Source organism: Lactuca sativa, chromosome 9, assembly GCF_002870075.4.
Source record: "Lactuca sativa cultivar Salinas chromosome 9, Lsat_Salinas_v11, whole genome shotgun sequence".
Classification (NCBI taxonomy): domain Eukaryota; kingdom Viridiplantae; phylum Streptophyta; class Magnoliopsida; order Asterales; family Asteraceae; genus Lactuca; species Lactuca sativa.
The window spans coordinates 30340563-30363091 of NC_056631.2; the positions used below are offsets into that span (position 1 = coordinate 30340563).

At 39.1% G+C, this 22529-nt stretch overlaps 1 protein-coding gene and 1 non-coding gene across 2 annotated transcripts; one reads left to right on the forward strand and one right to left on the reverse strand.

Moving 5' to 3' along the window:
• Positions 1-354: 354 nt before the first annotated feature.
• LOC111878634 (GDP-mannose transporter GONST1) lies at positions 355-3535 on the reverse strand. Its single transcript, XM_023875144.3, has 9 exons — positions 2996-3535; positions 2174-2402; positions 1948-2087; positions 1736-1865; positions 1555-1653; positions 1312-1466; positions 1110-1226; positions 882-979; positions 355-597 (listed from the first exon to the last, which is right to left on the reverse strand). Exons 2-9 carry the CDS (start codon positions 2387-2389, stop codon positions 539-541), a joined length of 1014 nt encoding a protein of 337 aa, XP_023730912.1. The 5' UTR covers positions 2390-2402; positions 2996-3535; the 3' UTR covers positions 355-538.
• An 18476-nt stretch (positions 3536-22011) lies between these two features.
• LOC111878705 (small nucleolar RNA R71) lies at positions 22012-22118 on the forward strand. The gene has a single exon (XR_002845856.2). It is a non-coding gene; the product is annotated as a small nucleolar RNA R71 (small nucleolar RNA).
• Positions 22119-22529: the final 411 nt, after the last annotated feature.

A 22529-nucleotide genomic window follows, 5' to 3' on the forward strand; every position in this document is an offset into this window, starting at 1 on the left:
GTAGAGTTGAATATATGGAATTACACATAATAGATGAAATCCATGTCATATTTTATGAATTTTACATGTTATAACATGATTATAACAAGAAATTCACACGGCATTACTTGAAAATCCACATTTAATAGCATGGAATTCATGGGAATTGCCATTTCACGACATATGTTGAAATTCACATGACATTCAGGATTACACATAAGATGTTGAATGTAATTTGAAATTCATGTGCCATAAGATGTTGAATTTACTTTAATGTTGATCAACTATGTACTTTTAATAATAGAAGACGCTAAAATAAGTATTCAATTTTGCTTCGTATATTTAGCACCCTAGATTTGTACAAAAAAAAAAAAATGTCGCAACTTTTTGTTTTTTCACAAACATCATCAGTATTGAGTATTGTTTTAGAGTACAAAAATGCCTACAACAACATATCCCCCCTTAAATAAAAACAATAATGACACACACTTAAAACAATTAAATAGCCCTATTTGTTTCCATTTCTCCAAACCAATGTATACTTTAAACCCTTTGTTTTTCAAGATTGAGTTCTATCCTTAATCTTTGCTCTCGCAAACAACACTCCTGCAACCAAACCTAAAACCAAAACAAAAATTGAATTTAATAATATAATATCACAAGTAACAATTTTAAATATAGATTATTATCATACAAATAATAAACAAAACATGAAAAAGTTGAAAGTTGAAAAAACCAATTTTCACTACTGAAACTTTAACACCACATTTCGTGTTGATGAATAGAACACCACCAACCATATTTGGTGTTAGTTATACTATATTACCATTCACCAACACCACAGTTGATGTAAAAATTTGGTTATAATATGAATTTTATTTTAAAAGGAAAAAATGGCTAACCGAATAAAATGCTGGCAGAATTCTCAACGCTAGTAGGGACATGAAATAAAACTATGCCAGCAACCGAGAGCGGAATCTTATTTAGTGACCCTACGAGACTGCAAATAACAAAAAAAAAAATTAAAATAATTTTTTCATCTTAAAACCATGTAATGCCCAACAGGTTTGTACTGCATCTGGCACAACAGGCACTGGGACTGATGTCAATAGGACAAAAACTGCAATTACCTGTATGTAGTGGCCCCCGTTTGGTGAAGAAACCACATGGAAGTGAAGCTAATAGCTAACCCAAGAAATCCACTAAACGTCATCACCACCCAAAATGTCGGCATCCTCAAAAGGGGTCTGCAAATTACCAAAAAATATTTACGAATCCAAAAAAAAAAAAAAAAGATTAAAAATATACATGGTGTAATAAAAATAAACTTACGTGGTATAAAGATAATCCACCTCATTGAATACAAAAATAAGCACAAGCCCTAAAGGCAACGACAGTGTGTTGTTGAGTAACACCATTGAAAACTCATTCAACTGTCCAGATTTTGTCACTTGCTTAGCTGTATCCATCACTCTCCGAAGTGTTAACTACACAAAAATAAAAAAAAATCATCTTCCTGTTACACATGACATGACACAACAGGTTGTACTGCATCTGTATCTGGCGTGCACTTACAGAATATGATGCTGTCAGAAAACAATTAATAATCTGCCATGTGTACCCAACAGCATTAAAAGCCAGATCCGTTATCCCTCCAGATATTGCTGATATTATCTACACACACACACAAAAAAATATATATATCATTTTGATTAAAAATTTAATATTATAAAAATAATTAGAGGAATAAACATACCATCAAGAAAAGTGCAGCCCAGACTCTATTGTCATGGTGCTTATTAAACAAATACATTTCACCAACTGCAGTTATCACATTGGTGAAATTCTTCAACACAGTAACCATGGCAACATTAATGTACCTTAAACTGCAAACAATATTATAATTCATTTGAATTATTATTATTATTATCAAGATAATAAAATAAAAAAAATGATATAATTTGATACCTAAACATGCTTGTGACTAACATCCCAACGAATATAAAATTCACAGGCAACCAGATTTTTATCAATCTCCATGTAAGTGGTTCTGTTGATATTACACCAAGTATGCTCAAACTAGAGACTATAAGTACAGATACAAAGTTCTGAACATGAAAACAAAAAGGACTTATTAGAGAAATAAGAGAAGATGAAGGACTAATGATGTAAATAAATTGTAATAATATTGAACCTGGTAGAGCATTAAGGATATTCCAGCATTGAAATCATAGCTGGAGAGGACGTATTTGTTAACAAGTATCATGCTACATGATGAAAGACAATATGCAAATCCAGATAATAAGGCTTGATTGTTGACTTTTATTCTACTACTCTTTTGGCTTCTTTCTTTTTCTTTATCAAATTTTCCATTCTCCACATCAGCCTCATCATCACCAACATTTTTCATTGTAAGAGTTGATCTGTATGAATATAAAATATCATAAAAGAACAAAATGTTGAGAATATAAATGCTGATACTTCTTGGCCCAAAAGACAAAAACTTTAAAAACCTTCAAATTTAAGAGAAGAAAGGCTAAAAATAAACAAAACCAACAACAACTACCAGTCTACAACACACTATCTTTTTCTAGTAAAAAATGTCTAGAAATGTTAACCTTAAAATTGATAACCAATTGTTTTGTTTCAATTTCAAATAAGGTAATTATAACATTTTAACTATGCATTTACATATAAAAGAGCATTATTGAGCTATGCAAACAAATCTTATTTAGTGCTATAACGAACTCCCAAGCTCAAAAGTATACCATTTACAAATAAGATCACATAATTTACAGACGAAAGGTCTAAAAGAAGGAGAAAGACATCTACTCAGGTACTCAACAATCCAAACAAACAATCTAACTTTGCGAATCTAAAAATAAGATGTTATTGCTCAGATATCCACGAAATTAGAGTAACCTCAACCTAAAATCAACCGAATATGATAACAAATACACGGGATCATTAATGAAAGAAACCAAGATTTAAGAAGGTGAAGTGATTGGCTGTTTACCTGATTGAATTTTGCAGAAGATCAAGATTAACACACAGATAATCGAGAGATAAGAGACAAGATGCAGTTTTTGCAGAAGTTTACGAAGCGATAATGGCTGATGAGGAGTGATGCATTAGGCAATAGGTATAGAGAATGAATTATTTCGTGTCTTCATCGTCGTCCCTGATCTCTTCAAATGTTTGGTGCTTCCTAATCATATCTCACTAAATCACTAAACCGTAAGAAAGGTAAAGGATTGATGCCCGCCACCCCTTTGATGCACCGGAGAGAAGAAAAAATGAAAACCGCGCCTCTTCTTGAAGTTGCCGTCTCAGGAGAAGTCAACGATCCTTGTGATGACCGGCGGTATGGCGGAGTTGATGAGGTCAAAGTGGTCTCCGGCGGCCGAGGGTGGTGGCTATTCCTAAATGGTGTCGCCTGTATTTAGGAAAGAAATGAGACCAACATGCGATGCGATTATTGAGTGGAAGGAAAGAGGGATTTATGAAGAACGAAAAATCAGGGATTGGGGATTTAAACTGCGAGTTGAATTTCATGATAGGGACAAGTTGAACCAACGCATAACATATGTTTTGATGCTTCGCTTCCGTTATATTTTATTATCTCCAACTTTATATTTTATTAAGGGAGCTTTAATGATTAAGTTATATATATGATTAACTCAAGTTTTATCAAAAGATATAATTTTGAATATGATAAAGTAGAGGCATATTATGATTGAGTTGGTTTGACTGAATTAGATATAATCTTGAAACCTAAACAAATCAAAAACTTAAAATTTGAATAGGATACTCAACCTTTTATCAAACTCAATAAAAAATATATCAAACAACCCTTGACTATATGTTAACCATATGTTTTCAAACTTATTTTGCATTTATATTCAAACTAGAACTCCATGAAGATTAATGAAAATATAATATAATAATTTAAATTTCATAAAATTATACTAAAAACAAATCTAATAGCTTCAAAAAGTATATATATATATATATATATATATATATATATATATATATATAAAATGCGAGTTTCAGTCAAAGTTTGAGTTGGTCAACACTTTGACTCTGAGATATTATCATGTTATTGTGGAGTTTCATCAAACACACTTCTTTAGGCATTGCTCCACTATTGAGGAGTTGGGGGTGTATCCATTTGATCACGAGTCGCTCCCCTTTGTTGCGATTTAGATTTATTCTTGAAACTATTAGAATTGATTGTAAATTTAAGATTCATCTACTTGTAAATTATAAGGAATGCTCAATAGTTTTACTTGGTTAGGTACTTAAGTTTTTTCATTTAAATGTTAATCATCAAAAAATTCATAGTAATAACCGGTAAACAAGTAACAAACTGCATCGGAATCTCTTTTTAGATGGAAAAACTAATTATTTTAATAACAACATTCATAAATCTTATGGTCATCACATTATTATATATAACTTGTTGAACTTTAATGAGGAGCTCCACAACCCACAAAAACATAATAATAATAATAATAATAATAATAATAATAATAATAATAATAAAACATTATCGAAGAAATGTGTTTTATTTAAAAAATTTGGAATGTCATTGTCAATACAGAAACATAAGTATAAACGGAGACTTACAATGTCTCAATAATCTAACAATCTATATCTCCTTGAATCTGTCGTGTATGTAACTTTGTATTGCTTCCTGTGATACAAAGAAACTAAGTGAGTTAGGTTGGGAAACCTAGTAAGATACGTAGGGTTTTCAACCCACAATATTGTAATCTTTAATTATATATTCTTCTGCATTCAAATAACTCAATTACCTCATTCTCGTTATCCTCACTTTCTAATCATAATATGATGATCTCGAGAGATCTTTCCTAAAGGATCTCTGAAGGCAGTATGATAACTGTTGTGATGTGTCTTCGAGCTTAACACCGTATGTGGTGGTTTCGCATGAGTTAAGCTTGAGAATCACAGCAAACAAAGAGACGAGGTTAGTCGTCGTCCGGGAGGGGGTCCCGGAACGAGACTCCAACGATCTAGTCAGTAGTTGTATGAGAGAATTAGGGTTCAGTTTGATATATATATATATATATATATATATATATATATATATATATATATATATATATATAGGGGGGATCCCTCCTTATAGAGAAGAAGGGCTTCCTTTATACTTGTCGTCGTCGGAGCATGTCACCGACAATACTTTTTGTCTTGTCTAGACTGCCAGGACGTAGAGGCGCCCCATTGGCGGGTTGTGCACCACTAACGGTTACCTGTTATTGGTGTAGAACCACCTAAGAGCAGCGCTCTGAGCGTTCCACTTGTTACTCTAGGGAGTGGTTGGTGTTGTTTTGGCTTGTTATGGACTGAAGCCAATTGTTCTGAGTTGGACCTTGGCGCTAGAACGCCAGGGCAGAAGTATGAGGTTGCAAGGGTGAGGTCCCGGCCTAGCTCTTAAGCTAAGTAGCGACCATTAGCTAGGGCGTCCTTTGTATAACTGTCCCGTTATCTTTGACGTATTCCTAAAGGGATTCAATAACAAGTCCCCTAGGCTAGTAAACGTCAGCGTTAGCCTTGGGTAGTTGAGTTGTTCTAACTTAGACCAAGGTACGCGTCCGGACGAGATGGTTTTGACGTCTACTGATGTAACAGAGTTGACTGCGCAAATGGTTTCATCACTGTAACCTTTCGAATTTCCTGCCTTTCATTTAAAGCTTCCTTCATCAGAGATAGTTTCTTTTCTTCGCTCTTCTATTCTTTGAACGATTCTCTTTCTTATTTGCTTCTTTCTTTTCCTTTCTTTGTGACGGATAATGGCAGCTCCGGATACTTGGATTGTGTCCTCTCCAAGCTAGTTTGCAAGTCTGCAGGAGCGATTTGGTCTCCTTTCGGAGCATGAGATGGAGTACCCTCTAAAAGGGGCTATTATAACTTGTCCGCCGGAAGGAAAGTACGGAGTCCCCGTACCAATCTTTGAAGCGGGGCTCCAGCTGCCAACGACCGATTTCTTCGATGACATTATGCGCCATTACGACTTCTCCATCAACGATCTGACTCCCAACGTTGTCAACAAGATAGTCGGCTTTGAGATTGTGTGTCGAGCTTTAGGTGTGCTTCCCCAATTCTAGGCTTTTAAGTATTTCTTCAACTCATCGACCTAGTCTGGCGTGCACACATTCTCTCAACAGTGGGGCATCCACATATTCATCGTAAATCAGAAGACCCCCAAAAATAATTGGCAAGATAAATGGTTATGGGTGAACCGTTATTTGGTCGGCTATGGCTATCCCCGTAAGATCAACTTTACTGATCGGATATATGTCCTACGGGGAGCCAGAGAAATTGTGGCCAACACGTTGAAGACCATTTCTTTTACTGGGGAGGACTGGGAAGACTATATGCTAGATGTCATCAGTATAAGCGTCGCCTGGAGGGCGCGTGGAGCGATGCCTCGGTTCTTAGTTAAGAAGGACAGTGAGTGGCTCTCCTCCCCCCCCCCTTTTTTTTGCTTTTGGTTTCTTTAGTGTGTATTTCTTTATGTATTTAGGCCGATGATATTGCCAATTTCCCTAATTATGTTATTTTGTGTTTCGATTGCAGGTCACTAGAGGGTTATCCCTTTCGAGATGGTCTTGAAGGGTCGGTTCCAAGGCAACTGTCAGCATCGGGAAGTGCCTTTAATGGAGGTACTTCCTCCACCGGTCAGCGTTGATCGTGTCTTAGGGTGGAGGATGGCAAACAGATGATTAAGGAGCAGATTGCCACTAGAAAGTTCATACCTGGTGAATCGAGTGCCCTTCTAGAACACAGTCAGACGGTGCACACTGAGGTGAAGTCTTTTCTTGAGACAGACTTTACCTCCTACCTCCGCCTTGGCAATCTCGACATAAAGGGTCTTCACCAGCTGTGTAGCGATCCTGACGTTGAAGAAGACATCCTGAGGGTGGTACTTCCGGGGTTGGGCCTTCCACCACTCCTCTTGGTATGTAATTCATGCTCTTTTCCTTGCTTCTCAGCATTTGGAATGATGTTTGTACTGCTTTGGAATTGTTTGTACCTATGAATTCTAAGTGGGTGTTTGGCAAAGCTTATTAAGGGCTTATTTTTTATGAGCTTATTATTCATGAGCTCAGTTTATTTTCTTAGTGTAAGCCATAATAAGATCTTAAGTTGGAAATTAAATAAGTCTGAAAAAATTAGCTTATAGGAAATAACCTCGAAAAATAAGCCCTTAATAAGCTTAGCCAAACACCCCCTAAATTTGTTTGGGGCCTTGTGTAGCCTTTTTCTCAAGTCCGGGGTCTATCCGGCATAGGACTGTTCATTATTTGGATAAAATTGAATTGTCCAATTGGACAAATTGGATTGGACTATTTGGTTCGGATATTTGGATTTTTGGATTGGTCTTCGACAAAACCAAATTACTATTTTGGATTTCGGATTGGTTTTGGTTTATAAAATATGAACCGAATAATCCAAAAAAACCGATTAACAATTTATTAGTTATTTATTTTTAATATAACTATAACTATTTATTAGTTTTATAATATATTTTTTCAAATAAGCTCAAAAAGTTTCATCGAATAAAAAACATTAATATGCATTTTCTCTTAAAAGTTCTTTATCTATTAAATATTAAACTATAATATACATTCTTAGTAGTTTATAAATTTTAAATCACAACTAAATATTTTTTTGCTTCATCTATAAAAATTGGATAATATTATAATTATGTCATTTTAAAATGTTTTAGTTTTTGAAAACCGAATAATAAAAACCAATCCAACCGAATTGTAACTAGATCGGATCGGATCGGATTTGAATTTAGTTTGGATTATTCGGATCCATATTTTGAAAACCGAAATCAATTTAGATTTACTTAATTGGATCGGATCGAACCAATCCATCCAAACGAACACTCCTAATCCGACAGACGATATACCCTTTTTTTGCGTTATTTGTTCTTTCTCTCTTGTTTGGATGATATGCATGCAATTGGGCCATTTGTTATGCCTTTGGTTGTTGTCCCGATGGTTTGTGTTGTTTGGCGATCTAGCCGTGTTACTGGACTTACCCAACTTACGACTCTAGGACTTATGTTTACTTAGGGTCCTTTGGATTTATCCCGGGAGCTCGTGCTAGGAGCTCGGAATTTGCCCTTTCTTTGGGTCATATATCACTATTTCTAGACTGGGGCTTTTTGTCTAGTTTGCTCTCTAGGGTGTCCTTTTTAACTAAGGTTTAATGATCACCATTTTAGGACTTTACTCTAAGTCCTAGGCCTTGGGAGTTGCACCCCGGCCTTAATCATCTAAATCAAACCGAGTTCATCACCTTGAGGCTGTTAGGACTTAGGTATTTTTTGTTTTAAGGGAAAGGTTATGAGCCTTTGAACCCTTTATTCATGTCATGAGTGAGGTTTGTGGCCTTTTAGGCTTAGTTGACATGTTTAGGAAAATGTTATGATCCTTTGAAGCATATGTTTGCATTCTCACAACGGTTTCGCTCAAATCGTGGATGATCAGTCTTTGCTATCAATTGGTAAATGTGTACAACCTCTTATGTGAATGGTATCAAGCTTAAATAGTAAAAAACATTATGATAGTTTTTTTTATAATCAACTTTCTTCATTTCGTTGATAGTTTTTGGAAACAGCTACATTGTTTGGCGAGTAAAGAAAGGGAGATGCTTACATTATAACTTAACCCAAGCCTAGCTTTTGGGTTGGCCCTCTAGGATGTGATTATTTGTTTGGAGTTTGATCACATTACCCTTGGCCCGGATGTGCTTAGTATGGGATTCTCCCCTTGCTCTAGGGGTGGTGGTGTATATTGTGTGCGCCCCAGGTAATGGGAGTTTGTCCTTAGGCTCTTGTGGCGTGAAGTCCCCCTTGGTATACATCTTCAGTCCTTCTTGTACATCTCTTGGCAGTGTTTGTCTTGTTGAGCTTGTTTGTGTCTGAATGTTGCTTCATCTTGTTGGTGTTATTTCAAGAGTTGGATGTTCTCAGCGACCTGCTTGCAACCCCAAGTGGTGACATTGTTGTCGTGTCTCTTGTCAGGTTGTAAGGCACTTCTCCGACAAGAGTTAGTCCTATGGCGTCTGTGTCCTGGCACCCTGGATATTCCTCGGGTGTATTTCCTCTAGGTTTAACCGTGTTTCTGGGCATGTTAGGGCTTAGCATTCTTGGCTGAGATGTCCTTCTGAAGGCAATTCTCAGGTCCCCTCACGCCTCTGTTCTGTCGGACTGGTTCTTCTATGGGGGCGAGTGTTTTTCTTTTCCTAATTGTGTTCTCCTTAACACAACTCTCAGGCCTCCTCGTGCACCGTTGTTTGGGGAATTGACTGGGAGCGACTCATGTAGATGGTGATCTGAGCACGAAGTGAACCCGTCAAAGGTTTTCGTGGCCTCAACGATTCTTTTTGGGTTGGCCTCTTTGTCAAATGATGTTGTGTCGACGTTCGTGGTTTCCTCTTGGGGTGTTCGCTTTACCTTGGGATCCTTGTGTGTGTGTGTGTCACTCTTTTCCCTCTGTCTCGGTGTCTTCGGACCTCTTGGCTTTTAGTTTCGTGGGTGATAGGAGGATCGTTGGGGGTTGGAAGGCGTCTTACCCTATTTTCCTATTTCTTACACGGATTCGTCTCAATCTTTTCTTCATTTATTGTGTTACCCTTTAGGTGTGGTTCTTGGACCTTGTTCTGTGTTTTCACAAAAGTTTAGGGGCCTGTTTGGTGTTGCAAAGCGGCGCATCCTCACTCAGGATGGGATGGATGATACATTCATGCTGTCATCCATCATGGTTTCTTATGGTCGGGTGGTGTGTAAGTGAGTTTAAAGAAGTCAAGCCTCGATAAGTGTTCATGCCAATTGCCTTTGCATCCTCCGACACAATTGTGTTGTTGTTACTGCGTCGTTCTACCCACCCCCCCCCCCCCTTCTCAGATTTCTTTATTCAAGGAGTTCTTTCGCTTTTCGTCTTGGTGTTGTATGATGATCATCGTGAGCGGATGCTTCTTCGTATGGTGGCGCGTTCTTCGTTTCTTTGGCACGTGCATTGTTTCCAATATAGCGATGCCTTGGTGGCACTATGTGCATGGGTTGAAGGCGACGATTGTGGATGACCCTATGTTTGTGCTAAACTTCATCGTTCCGTGTATTGTCGATGGTATGGCCTGGAGTTGGAAGAGCATTGGCCATCAAAGGAGCATGTCATCTTCGACTGGGTGTCGTACTACCGAGAACTCTATTAACCTTGTGGTTGTTTCTTTTCCATCATGGCTGACTAAGGTAAGTGGGAGGTTTATGGTGCCTAGCGGCCATAACTAATTTCATGTGATCCTGACGAGTGGACCCCTGGTTGAGGGTTTGAGACCTTCTTGCCAGAGGGCTGGGAGTTGGCAGAAACAGTGTTCATAAAGAATATCAGTGCTACTGTCGTTATCGATTATCACTCGACGAATTTTCTTTTGATGCACGTAGGTTGTTACCACAAGTGGGTCCCTGGGGTTCCAACTTGACATTTGTGATGGTAATAATTGAGGATGTTTGTAGGTAGTACCTTAATATTGTCTCGTGATGGTAAGAATCTCCTTTAATTTGGTGTTTGCCTCCATCTTTTCAATCTCAGGTATTCCTCTGGTTATTGTCGAACTTGGACCTCAAGTCCTTTGCGATAGCTATAAGGTCACCCGTTAGGTGTTTTTCATCCATTTCCTTCCTCAGAATCGTGCACTCACCGGTTTCATAGGTTTTTATCTTGTGGTACTCACAATATTTCCCTTTTTCTTTGTCCACCTTTGGAATTTTTTTCTCAACTACATGCACCTCAACTTGGTGGCTCCGAGGCTCGTCCTTCCTGAAAGGGCGAAATCTGCATAGTGGGTGTCGTGAGTGTCGGTTGTGCTTGTTGTGGCTTCTGTCTTGGTGATCTCGGTGATTGGGGTTTGCGTGGGAGCTTGCTTCTTCTTGCTTGATACACGTGTTTTGTGATGGCCTTTTGTGACATCCCCATTTTCACGGCCAGAAAAAGACCGATTTTGTTTATACTTTATAAAAATCAGAGTACTTCTTTTCATAAAAATGTTGCGGAATTTGTTCCCAGAAAAACATGATAAATACGTTATCAAAACATTTTCGAAGAATCGTATTTTATTTATTTTAAAACGTTTAGGATGTCATCGTTAATACAGAAACATAAGCATAAACAGAACTTACTAGTGATCTAAATCTCTTTAATCTATCAGTGTAATGTGACTTCATGACAACACTTGTGACATAAATAAACTGAGTGGGTCAGGATGGGAAACCTGGTGAGTACATAGGGATTTCAATCCCACAATGTTATACCATATATATAGTTTAAAACTCACAAAATATACCATTTCACCACATATATATATATATATATATATATATATATATATATATATATATATATATATATATATATATAAACAACTCTTATCCCACCCCGTCGATCCTCACAACGAGACTATCCATATTCTTGGACCTAAGGTTAGCCGTTTTACCTAATCCATACTCCCGGATCAGAAATGAACGACTTTACCTAATCCATACTCTCGGACTAGGGACAGATGACTAATCCATACTCTCGGATTAATGATGAATGATTATGCCTAATCCATACTCTCGGACGGACTAGGGACAATGAATATGTCTAATCTATGCTCTCGGATCAATGACATATACTAAAGTTCTATTCTCAGGGTATAAGCCACTCGTACTCGTAAGAAAATACTACCCAATATTCCTCATAATTAATTTAGGTTTACTCTTCATCCTAAATCATCATATATAATCAGGTGTGTTCTTTAACATGTATTTTAGGCAACATCAATTAACTTGCATATAAACATATAATTAATACTTCAATCAATACTTGTATTAAAATCATGTTCATGAAAGGGACTATGCACTCACCTGGGAAGGTGGTGACTCAGCACTCGGACAACGCTTCGATACTCTCAAAACAATTTCCTTCGATAAAATCTAGTATCAATACCACTAGGGTTTAGTCTGATGATGTGTGTAAATTCAACTAGTTTTATCCCTACTTTTTATTAATAATTTGAGCACACAAAGGCAGTGAACCTGTCTTTAAGTGGTATAGATTGATAAGTAAGGTATCGAACTCAGGGAACGGAAATTAAACTAATAGCTAATTTTAACTAAAACAAATAATAAAAGTAAATGGTTTTTCTCTAGTTTTGCAAGACTAGAAACTTAACAAATTGAATTTAACTAATTAACTAAAGCAACAACTATTCACCAAATTTGATAAAGATGTTTCTATTTAGGTTCAACCAATTCACTCCTATGGTTATTTAAGTTAAGATAGATTAATTGCTATTGGTTACCAATGATAATAGTTAGGTTCATGTTCATTACTCCTAACCCTTAGACAATTAACTAATTTAAGCGTTGATCAAGTGTTTAAACTAATTAATTCCCTAGATTAATTATTTGGGTTAAATAAGATTTGTAATGGTCAATTAAGTTATTAATTCAATTAACCTCTTGTTGGTGGTTTCTCAACAAGCTCACACATTAATCTTCCTATTTTCTTATTAATCTTAGTTTCATAATCATTACTTCCAAGCATACGTTTTAGCATTCACATAGACATATGAGGTTAACAATTAAGTGATGTTCATGCAACCTAATTGCCTTCCAATTAACAGAAGATAGTAGTGATTAACACATAAGGTTCTTTAACAAACTTAATTTAACAAATCACCAATAGACAATTAAACAAGAATCAATAATTAAACCATGGGAGTTCTTTGGTATTCCCCAAACAGAAACAGAAACGAGTTTAGCTCATAGTTGCAGTAGAAACAAACAAAGAAACAAAGTTTAAGAAAGCAAACATGTTTAATTCCTAAGTCTAAGTGGTAGAATTAACCTAATTGCTTGAATTCTTCCAACTCTTGAAGCTTAGGGTTCCTTAGCGCCTTCTGAACCTTTTAGTCGCAGTTAATCCTTCAAAAATCGCCAGGGCTTCTATCCCAAGTGATCAGGATTCGTCTTATAAAGATATCTCAAAACAGAGGGTACTCGGCGAGTAGCAGAATAAACTCGCCGAGTAGGTGTATAGTTATCCGTCTTGGATCAGGAATCGTATCTATCTTCTGGAACAATCGCGTGTACTCGCCGAGTAATACCGAACTACTCGCCGAGTAGGTCATTCTTGGCACCCTTTAATCTTCTCTTGCTTTCCTTTTCTCCTTTTTTCATCCAAGCATACCTTTTGGCTGAAAACACAATTCAAAGCACTTTAAGTACCTTTTGTCCAGATTATTCTCATAATTAACCAAAAATAACTAAGAATATATGTTAAATAATTAACTAATTATGCACATATCAAAATACCCCACACTTGACTTTTGCTTGCCCCCAAGCAAAATTATGTTTTAAACACATTAAAATTACATTAATAACTCCAATCCCTCCCAGCCATTATGCCAAGACCGCAACGCATGCATTTGTGTCTAATTCCTAAAAACCCCCCATACTCCAAATACTCACAATCCTCATAAACATTCGCCCACTCACCCCGAACTATGCTCATTTTATGCAACCCTCCGAATCCATCCTCAGAAAACCTCTTTAACCTCAAGGTATTTTTAATTGAGCAACCCAAGCATACATAATCTAGATAATTACAATTAATGATACCACATTGGAGCTCTTTGGAATTCTTCACTTTCTTGATAATTTGATCTTTGATCTCTTTGAATTCACCAACTTGTATTGACTTTTGGCATCTTCAACTTTTTTTGGATTTTTGGAATTTTGATCTTCATATTTGACATTTGACTTTGATGCTCCAAAAATTCTTCAAACTTTTCCTTGTAATTCTCTCTCTTTTTTTTTTTTTTTTTTTTTTTTTTTTGACATGTATTCCTCATTCATTTTTTTTTTTTTTCACTCAAATCCCTACATGCTTAAGCAGGGGCGCTCAATCTCAACCTTTATTGGCTAATGATAAAAATTTTCCTGGATACATTTCAGGTTTAGGCTGCTAAACATATTGCATCCTTCAAACTAAGCAAGGTCATGTTTTTGTCTCATGATTTCACTAGAATAAGGAGGCCACAAATGCACTAGAACGTATATAGGCTCAACTAAACATTTGGGTTCTCATGCAATTATTAACACAACTTTAATATGGAATCCTAATTTTTACCAAAATTTTCTAATTTAAGACCTAAGCATTTTAAATATTCAACAAGTTAAACATTAGCCTAAATTAAGATTCTAAGTGTTCTAAGATGTGACTAACCCCCTACCCCACACTTATTTATTTGCAATGCCCTCATTGCATATTATAACAACTAAAAATGCAAATAGAGAGAAAGTTGGAACAAACTCCCCTGGGGTAGCAGTCGCTAGGTTGACACTCTCGTCTTCAACTCCATCTTCTAGTGACTTTAACCATAGGAACAGCTCATCCATGGCATGGGTGTCATAAGTCTCGTGTGGTTGATAGCTCGAAAACTCCAAGGAAAATTGGTTGTTGCACAAGTCGCAGCAGTAGTGCACAAAGAATGTATGAATGGCACATGAACAATAACCAGAACAAAGAAAAATTCCTCCTGCAGCAGGCTACTCGGCGAGTATGCGAGCAAACTCGGCGAGTAGGATGTATCGGACAAGCAGATCGCACAGAAGCAGATGTACTCGCCGAGTAGTATTAGTGCACTCGGCGAGTAGAGCATATAATTCCAGAAATTGTCTGATTGCTGGCTTTCTTTACTCTAGCATTGTTATGCAAATATAAATGCACTCTCCAAGAACTCTCTAAACAGCAGCACTCTAATAAATTCTCGATTAGTACGGACTCGATCCTAGGAACAGAACTCTATAAGCACTCCTAAAGACCCTCATTCCTTGCTTGACCATTCCTAAATAGCATGCATCCTAGCTTCAACACCTGAAAAGAAAACTAAAAGTAATACTAAAATTCAAACCACTTAACCAAGGTTACATGTCCACAATTGTCCTTAAAACAAACATCATAAACAAAACAAATAAAAATAAAATCTTCATTCCTCATCGTCCATCCCGGCTCCTCCAGCTCCACTTCCACCTTCTCCACTCCTTCGTTGCATCCGTTCGTCCCAATTCATTATGTACGGATAACCGGGTCCCGGCCGCGGGGCAATGTGCATTTGTTGGAAAAGATAGTCGAAAGATTGATTGGTGTAATTAACCCCTCGCCCTATATCATCCAAGTATCGTCGATACTCCATTTGATTCCACCCTTCGTTATCCTCCACCGGAATCACCGGTGGGTCTTCACGTACCCGCTCGTTCCTTGGCCTAACCCGCCTTCCGGGCTCTTCCGGGACCGCCGGTTCATCTTCATTTGGAATAGTAAAAGAATCACCAAATTTCTCCACTATCCGAGCCCTCCTATAGAGTGCAGTGTTGAATGGAGGAGGGTGGATAACCGTTAGCATTCGGGCTTGCGGTAATTCCAAAATCCCAAATGATCGCGCGAGCCTCGTGATGAACATACCCCCATTGATCTTCGAGTTGATTTTTTCCTTAACTGCTCCCTCCGCAAGAAATTTAGCAATGCAATATGGGAGATCGCAGAAAACATCGGGGGTGATGATACTCCACATATAAAACAGATCAAGGGTGGGGACCTTATCCCCATCCTTTCGCATGTTGATTGTACTCGCGACGAACCGGTGAATAAGTCTATGGATTGGCGAACGAATATGACCTTCCTGAGCAGTTGAAGGTATATAGACTCGGTTAGCAATTGTATTCCACCATGTTGATGCCACCACCCCCTCGGGAAGTTCTTTGTAGGTATTTTCCAAGAAGGCTTCAAAGTATTCCGTCATCGTCATGTCTTGATCGTAGATGCCCAACCGCCAAGAGAGCTCAACCATGCTGCATTGTCGCATCTCCCCTCCCAAAGAAAATGAGATCGTGTTGGGATTGTAATATTCACTCCCACCTCGGAATGAAATAGTAGCAAAGAATTCCCAGCACAACTCCGCATAAACTGGCTCTTGTATTTTAAATAATTGCAGCCAACCATCACAAGTGATGTTGGCATAACCCAAGTTACAATCTTTTACCAAATATCGAGTAAGTTCCTCTTCCAAGCCGACATTACCCATCCATCCCCAATCCACTGCAGTGGGCAAGTGAATTTCTTTCTGTCGCAGCGCTTCCAGCTTGTTTAGGGCTCGAGTTTTGGAGGATTTAGAGGTAATTTGTTGAAAAGATAACCATGGCATATCACCATGGCCTCCTCCTCTTGATGATTGTCCTCTCCTTGCCATGCTCCCTGTAAAAACATAACAAAAACATAACAACAAACAACACCCCATTAATAACACAGAAAATTTTTCATCTCTGCAAGACCTACTCGCCGAGTACGCGAACATACTCGCCGAGTAGTATGAACACTCGGACAGATTCGAAATCGAAGCTGTGTAATCTGCGAATTAGTCCAATTTATCCATAGGGGTTTGTCGTAATTGTGTTTCTAACCACATATGTTGAAGAAATTACACCAAATATCCCCTAATTCATGAGTAAATCAAAGCCCTAGAAATTGTGAAAAACTTCCCAAATCCGAAAATATACCAAATGTGGGGAAATAGGTGACAAAGACTGGACCTTTCATGAAATTAAAGAGTAAAAATGTTACCTTGGTGGTTGAATTAAGAGAAAAAGAAAGGAAATTGACTAGATCTTGAAGAACTCTTGAGAGATGGCTTGAGAGAAACTGCTCGGCGAGTATGGGGGTGAAGTGTTGAACAAAAGCAGTTTTTTTACAGAATTTATTTTACTGAGTTTAAACCGTACACTCGCCGAGTATAATGGATATACTCGCCGAGTACGGACGCGTGTTGTGAAGTTTTAGCTGTATACGAGCATCTACTCGCCGATTATAATCGATATACTCGCCGAGTATATGTCTCAGATTGAAAAATTTTAAGTTTTTGCCAATTTCACTATGTGATTTTCTTTTTTTTTAGCCTTTCCACCCCACACTTTTAGTAGAGCTTGTCCTCAAGCACTTAGAGAAGTAGAATGAATGAAGAGAAATGAAAAAATAATACGAAAAATAAAGAAAAAGGGAAAGAAAATGCAAACGTGAAACTCGGGTTGCCTCCCGAGAAGCGCTTCTTTTGATGGAGTCATTAGCTGGACTCCGCCCCTTCTATGTTTTTGCAATTCCGCACAGCAGGAGCTCCTCCATTCCTTCATTGCGGGGGACTCCTTCTTCATATTTCTTCACTCGATGGCCATTGACTTTAAATGGCGTGCCATCTCTTGAGATCAATTCAATAGCCCCATGAGGAAACACCGTCTTAACCACAAATGGACCATCCCACCTTGATTTGAGTTTGCCCGAGAAAAGTTTTAGACGGGAATTGAAGAGTAATACTTTTTGGCCTTCATGGATGTCTTTGCTTTTGATTCTTTGGTCATGCCATCTCTTGGTCTTTTCTTTATAGAGCCATGAACTAGAATAGGCCTCATTCCGGAGTTCTTCAAGGGCATTCATTTGCATTAAACGGTTGGTCTTCAATTCTTCCATGTCAAAGTTGCATCTTTTTAGCGCCCAATATGCCTTGTGCTCGATTTCAACCGGTAAATGGCATTGCTTTCCATAAACTAACCTATATGGTGTAGTACCAATAGGTGTTTTGAAAGCGGTACGAAACGCCCATAGCGCGTCATCCAATTTATCCGACCATTCCTTGCGATTGCTTCCCACCGACTTCTCCAAGATGCGCTTCAAAGCTCGATTGGTAACTTCCGTTTGCCCACTCGTTTGCGGGTGGTATGATGTGGAGAACTTATGGGTCACCCCATATTTCTTGAGCACCTTGTCCAATTGATCATTGGCAAAGTGTGTGCCACGGTCACTAATTAGGGCCTTTGGAACACCAAACCGGGAGAATAGTCTTTTCAAGAACCGTACCACTACCCGTCCGTCATTTGTAGGTAACGCCTGCGCCTCCGCCCATTTTGACACATAATCCACCGCCACGAGAATGTACTTGTTTCCTTTGGATGTGGGGAATGGCCCCATGAAGTCTATGCCCCAAACGTCGAATACCTCGCACACTTGAATGCTATGTTGTGGCATTTCATTACGGGAGGAAATGTTTCCCACCCTTTGGCAAGCATCACATTCTTTGACATATTGGGCTGCATCTTTGAAGATTGTTGGCCAATAAAACCCAATGTCAAAGATCTTCTTCGCGGTATAGTGTGCGCCATGATGTCCTCCCGTGGGTCCGCTATGGCATTGCTCTAGTATTTTTTGACTCTCCTTTCCGAACACACATCTTCTTATAATCCCGTCCGCGCAACTTCGAAAGATGTATGGATCGTCCCAAAAGTAATATTTGATTTCCGAAAAGAATTTCTTCTTTTGCTGACTACTATACTCCTTCGGGACGTAATTTGTGGCTAAGTAGTTAGCTATATCCGCGAACCATGGTTCCTCTCCCACGGACACCATAATGTATTCATCCGGGAAGTCATCTCCATCTTTATCTTCTTGCAATGCCGGATTCTCGAGTCTAGATAAATGATCGGCAGCTACGTTCTCCATTCCCTTCTTATCTCGTATCTCTATATCGAATTCTTGAAGAAGCAGCACCCATCGTATTAGTCTTGGTTTGGCATCCTGTTTGGAAAACAAATACTTGATAGCCGAGTGGTCAGTAAAAACAGTGGTTTTAGATAAAACCAAATAAGGGCGAAATTTATCGAAAGCATAAACTACGGCTAACAGTTCTTTTTCAGTAGTGGTATAATTCTCTTGGGCAGGATTCAAGGTCTTGCTTGCATAATAAATGGGTTGAAAATGCTTGTCAACCCTTTGTCCAAGGACGGCTCCTAGTGCATAGTCACTCGCATCACACATGATCTCGAAGGGTAAGTTCCAATTTGGTGCTATAATGATTGGGGCATTAGTTAATTTTTCTTTTAAAAAGTCAAATGCCTCTAAACACTCTTTAGTGAAATTAAAGGGTGCATCTTTTAACAATAATTGTGTTAGAGGTTTCGTAATTTTAGAAAAATCTTTAATAAAACGCCGGTAAAAGCCTGCGTGTCCCAAAAAGCTTCTAATGCCCTTCACATTAGTTGGCGGGGGTAATTTAGCGATGGTGTCTATCTTTGCCCGATCCACCTCAATCCCCTTTTTAGAGACTTTATGTCCCAATACTATACCCTCCTTGACCATGAAATGACACTTTTCCCAATTTAGGACCAAGTCGGTTTTCTCACATCTAGCAAGCATCGAGTCAAGATTTGTAAGGCAGTCATTAAAAGAAGATCCAAATACAGAGAAATCATCCATAAAGACTTCCATGAATTTCTCCACCATATCATGGAATATGGCGGTCATGCACCTTTGAAATGTCGCAGGTGCATTGCATAAGCCAAATGGCATGCGTCTATAGGCAAAGGTCCCACTGGGGCATGTAAAGGTGGTCTTTTCTTGGTCCATTGGGTCTATGGGTATTTGGAAATACCCGGAAAACCCGTCTAAGAAGCAATAATAGCTATGGCCCGAAAGTCTCTCTAACATTTGGTCTATGAAAGGAAGGGGAAAATGGTCTTTGCGAGTGGCATCGTTTAGCTTGCGATAATCGATACACACTCGCCAACCGGTTACCGTTCGCGTTGGAATTAACTCATTCTTCTCATTGGTAATGACCGTCATTCCTCCTTTCTTGGGCACCACCTGGACCGGACTCACCCATGGGCTATCGGAGATGGAGTAGATGATTCCTGCATCCAAAAGCTTTACCACCTCCTTCTTGACGACTTCTTGCATGTTCGGGTTTAATCTTCTTTGATGTTGCACCACCGGTCTGGCTCCTTCTTCTAAGTTTATTTTGTGAGAGCAGTAGGATGGACTTATTCCCTTTATGTCGGAGATGCTCCACGCAATGGCTTTCTTTCTTTTCTTCAGTACCCGTACAAGCTCTTCCTTTTCTGTTTTGGAGAGATCTGAGGCTATAATTACTGGCTTCTGATTTCCTTCTTCCAGAAAGGCGTATTCCAGATGGTTAGGCAGTGTTTTGAGCTCCAATTTAGTGTTTATAGTGGAGTACTCGCCGAGTGCAGGTATGGTACTCGGCGAGTTCATGGCGGCATTTGCGACTGCTGACTTTTCTTCAGGTGTACTCGGCGAGTAGTTCGGGTCTACTCGGCGAGTAGGGCTTTCAGCTTGGTTTTTGAGTTCTTCATATTCTGCTTCCTCCAACAGTCTTTCAATCTCTAGTAAATCTTTCTCTGGATCAAATACTTCTTCAAAAGCTGCAACCTTGCTGGAATCTTCAGGTATGTCTCCTTTCAATAACTCGTCAAGCATGTCGATTGAGAACGCCGTGTCGTCACTACTCCTTGAGTACTTCATGGCTTGGTCTACCCCGAATGTTACTGAGTCATCCCCAACTCGCAATGTGAGTTTTGAGTCTCTCATGTCTACGATGGCGCTAGCGGTGTTGAGGAAGGGTCTTCCAAGGATGATTGGTACTTGCGGATCCGCCTCCATGTCAAGAATGATGAAGTCAGCCGGGAAGACAAACTTGTCTACTTTCACTAATAGATCTTCACATATGCCTCTTGGGAAAGTAACCGTCTTATTTGCTAAATGAATTGCCATCCGAATTGGCTTTGGCTCCGGGAGGTCCAGCTTTTTGAAGAATGAGTATGGCATAAGGTTTACACTCGCTCCCGAATCCGCTAAAGCATGAATTGCTGCCAAGTTGCCAAATTGGCAAGGTAAAGTTAAGCTCCCCGGATCACCCTTCTTCTTTGGTAGTTTGTTTAGCATGGCTGCGGAGCAATTCTCATTCAATACTACTTTCTGCACCTCTTCCATCTTTCTTCTATTAGTGAGGAGTTCCTTAAGGAACTTTGCGTACTTGGGCATTTGCACGACGGCTTCGATGAAAGGAATGTTTATTTGAAGAGTTTTAATATGATCAAGGAATTTCTGATACTCCTCTTCCTGCTTCTCCTTCTTGGCTCGGGCTGGATACGGCATTGGAGGTTGGTAAGGTTTGACGGGTGGCTGATCATGCGGTTTTTCAGATGTACTCGCCGAGTACATCGGTCCTACTCGGCGAGTAGATCTCTCAGAGTGTGAATGTTGGTTCTCAGCTTGTGCTTCCGTTTCTTCCTTCTGTGAGTCCTTATTCTCTTCAGTACGAATGGGAGCCAGGGGAGTAATAACCTTCCCACTTCTTGTGGTAATAATGTTCACTTGCGCGCCTCGTGGGTTGTTCTCGGTTTTGCTAGGAAGTTCACCCGGTGACCTTTGGTTTAATTGTTGAGCGAGTTGCCCAAGCTGAGTTTCTATATTATGGATGGATGCTTGCTGATTCCTGAGCATTGTTCTTGTTTCTTGGATAGCAGCATCGTGGTCACTGTGTCTTTTCTCGGAAGCAGCCACAAATTTAGTTAGCATCTCTTCCAAGCTTGGCTTCTTCTCTTGCACCGGCTCCTCTTTTTGGTAGAATCCTCTCCCTTTTTGCCTATACTTCTCCTCCTTGGCCTTCTTGTACTCTTCATAAGGCAGCCACTCCTTCTTTTGTTTTCGCCAGTCTTCTTCATACCGGTCACCGCTCGAATAACATACTTGTGCCTTTTTGTTGCCGTGCTCATCTAAATCACAATCCCTAGTGAGGTGAGGTCCATTGCAGTTTTCACAACCCACCCGTATGGCATGGATAGTTTGGTCCATTTTATCCATTCTTCTATCCATGGTTTTTAACATGGCCATGACCGCGGATAAATCTTCAGTAGCAGCATATGCGGTTCCCCTCGTGACATCATTCCTTGGGTTGTGGTATTCTCTAGAGTGTTTAGAGAATTCTTCAATTAATTCTTTGATTACCGGGGGTGGCTTCTTCGTAAGTGGCCCTTGTGAGTCTAGCAGCTGCCGGGTTGTAACATTGACTCCATCATAAAAGATGGACACTTCTTGTTGGCTATTTAGATCATGGTGTGGGCAATTTCGTAGCAAACTTTTGTACCTCTCCCATGCTTCATATAGAGATTCTCCAGCTTGTTGTTCAAAGTTTGCAATGGCCTTCTTGAGTTTGGCTATTTTTGATGGTGGGCAAAAGTGATCTATAAATTCTTCCTTCATTTTGGCCCAAGTAGTGACTGACCCGGGAGGAAGTGATTTGAGCCAGTCTTTAGCAACACCCTTGAAGGTTACCGGAAGCATCCGAAGTAGTTGAGTTTCGCGGGTTACATTTGGAATGTTGAAATAGTCAGCAACATCATTTACTTCGTCCAAATGTTTGTAGGCATCTTCGTGATCTTTCCCATAGAAAGGTATTTCTTTAAGCGCAGCTAGGATATGACCTTTTAGTTCGAAGGTAGCAGTTGCGGGAATTGCGGGTTGCACAAGTCCCGGGCCATGATCGTCGCGCATCCTCTTCTTCCATTCCCCCATGGGAATTTCATCAATGTTAGCCATAGTGAATGCTAACTCTTCCTCCTCTTC

Coding starts and splice junctions, on each gene's coding strand:
- LOC111878634 (XM_023875144.3), bottom strand. CDS start 2,389: ATGAAAAATGTTGGTGATGATGAGGCTGATGTGGAGAATGGAAAATTT. Junction 1,654..1,735: donor GGGCTGCACTTTTCTTGATG/GTATGTTTATTC, acceptor GTGTGTGTGTAG/ATAATATCAGCAATATCTGG. Junction 1,227..1,311: donor GTGGATTATCTTTATACCAC/GTAAGTTTATTT, acceptor GGTAATTTGCAG/ACCCCTTTTGAGGATGCCGA.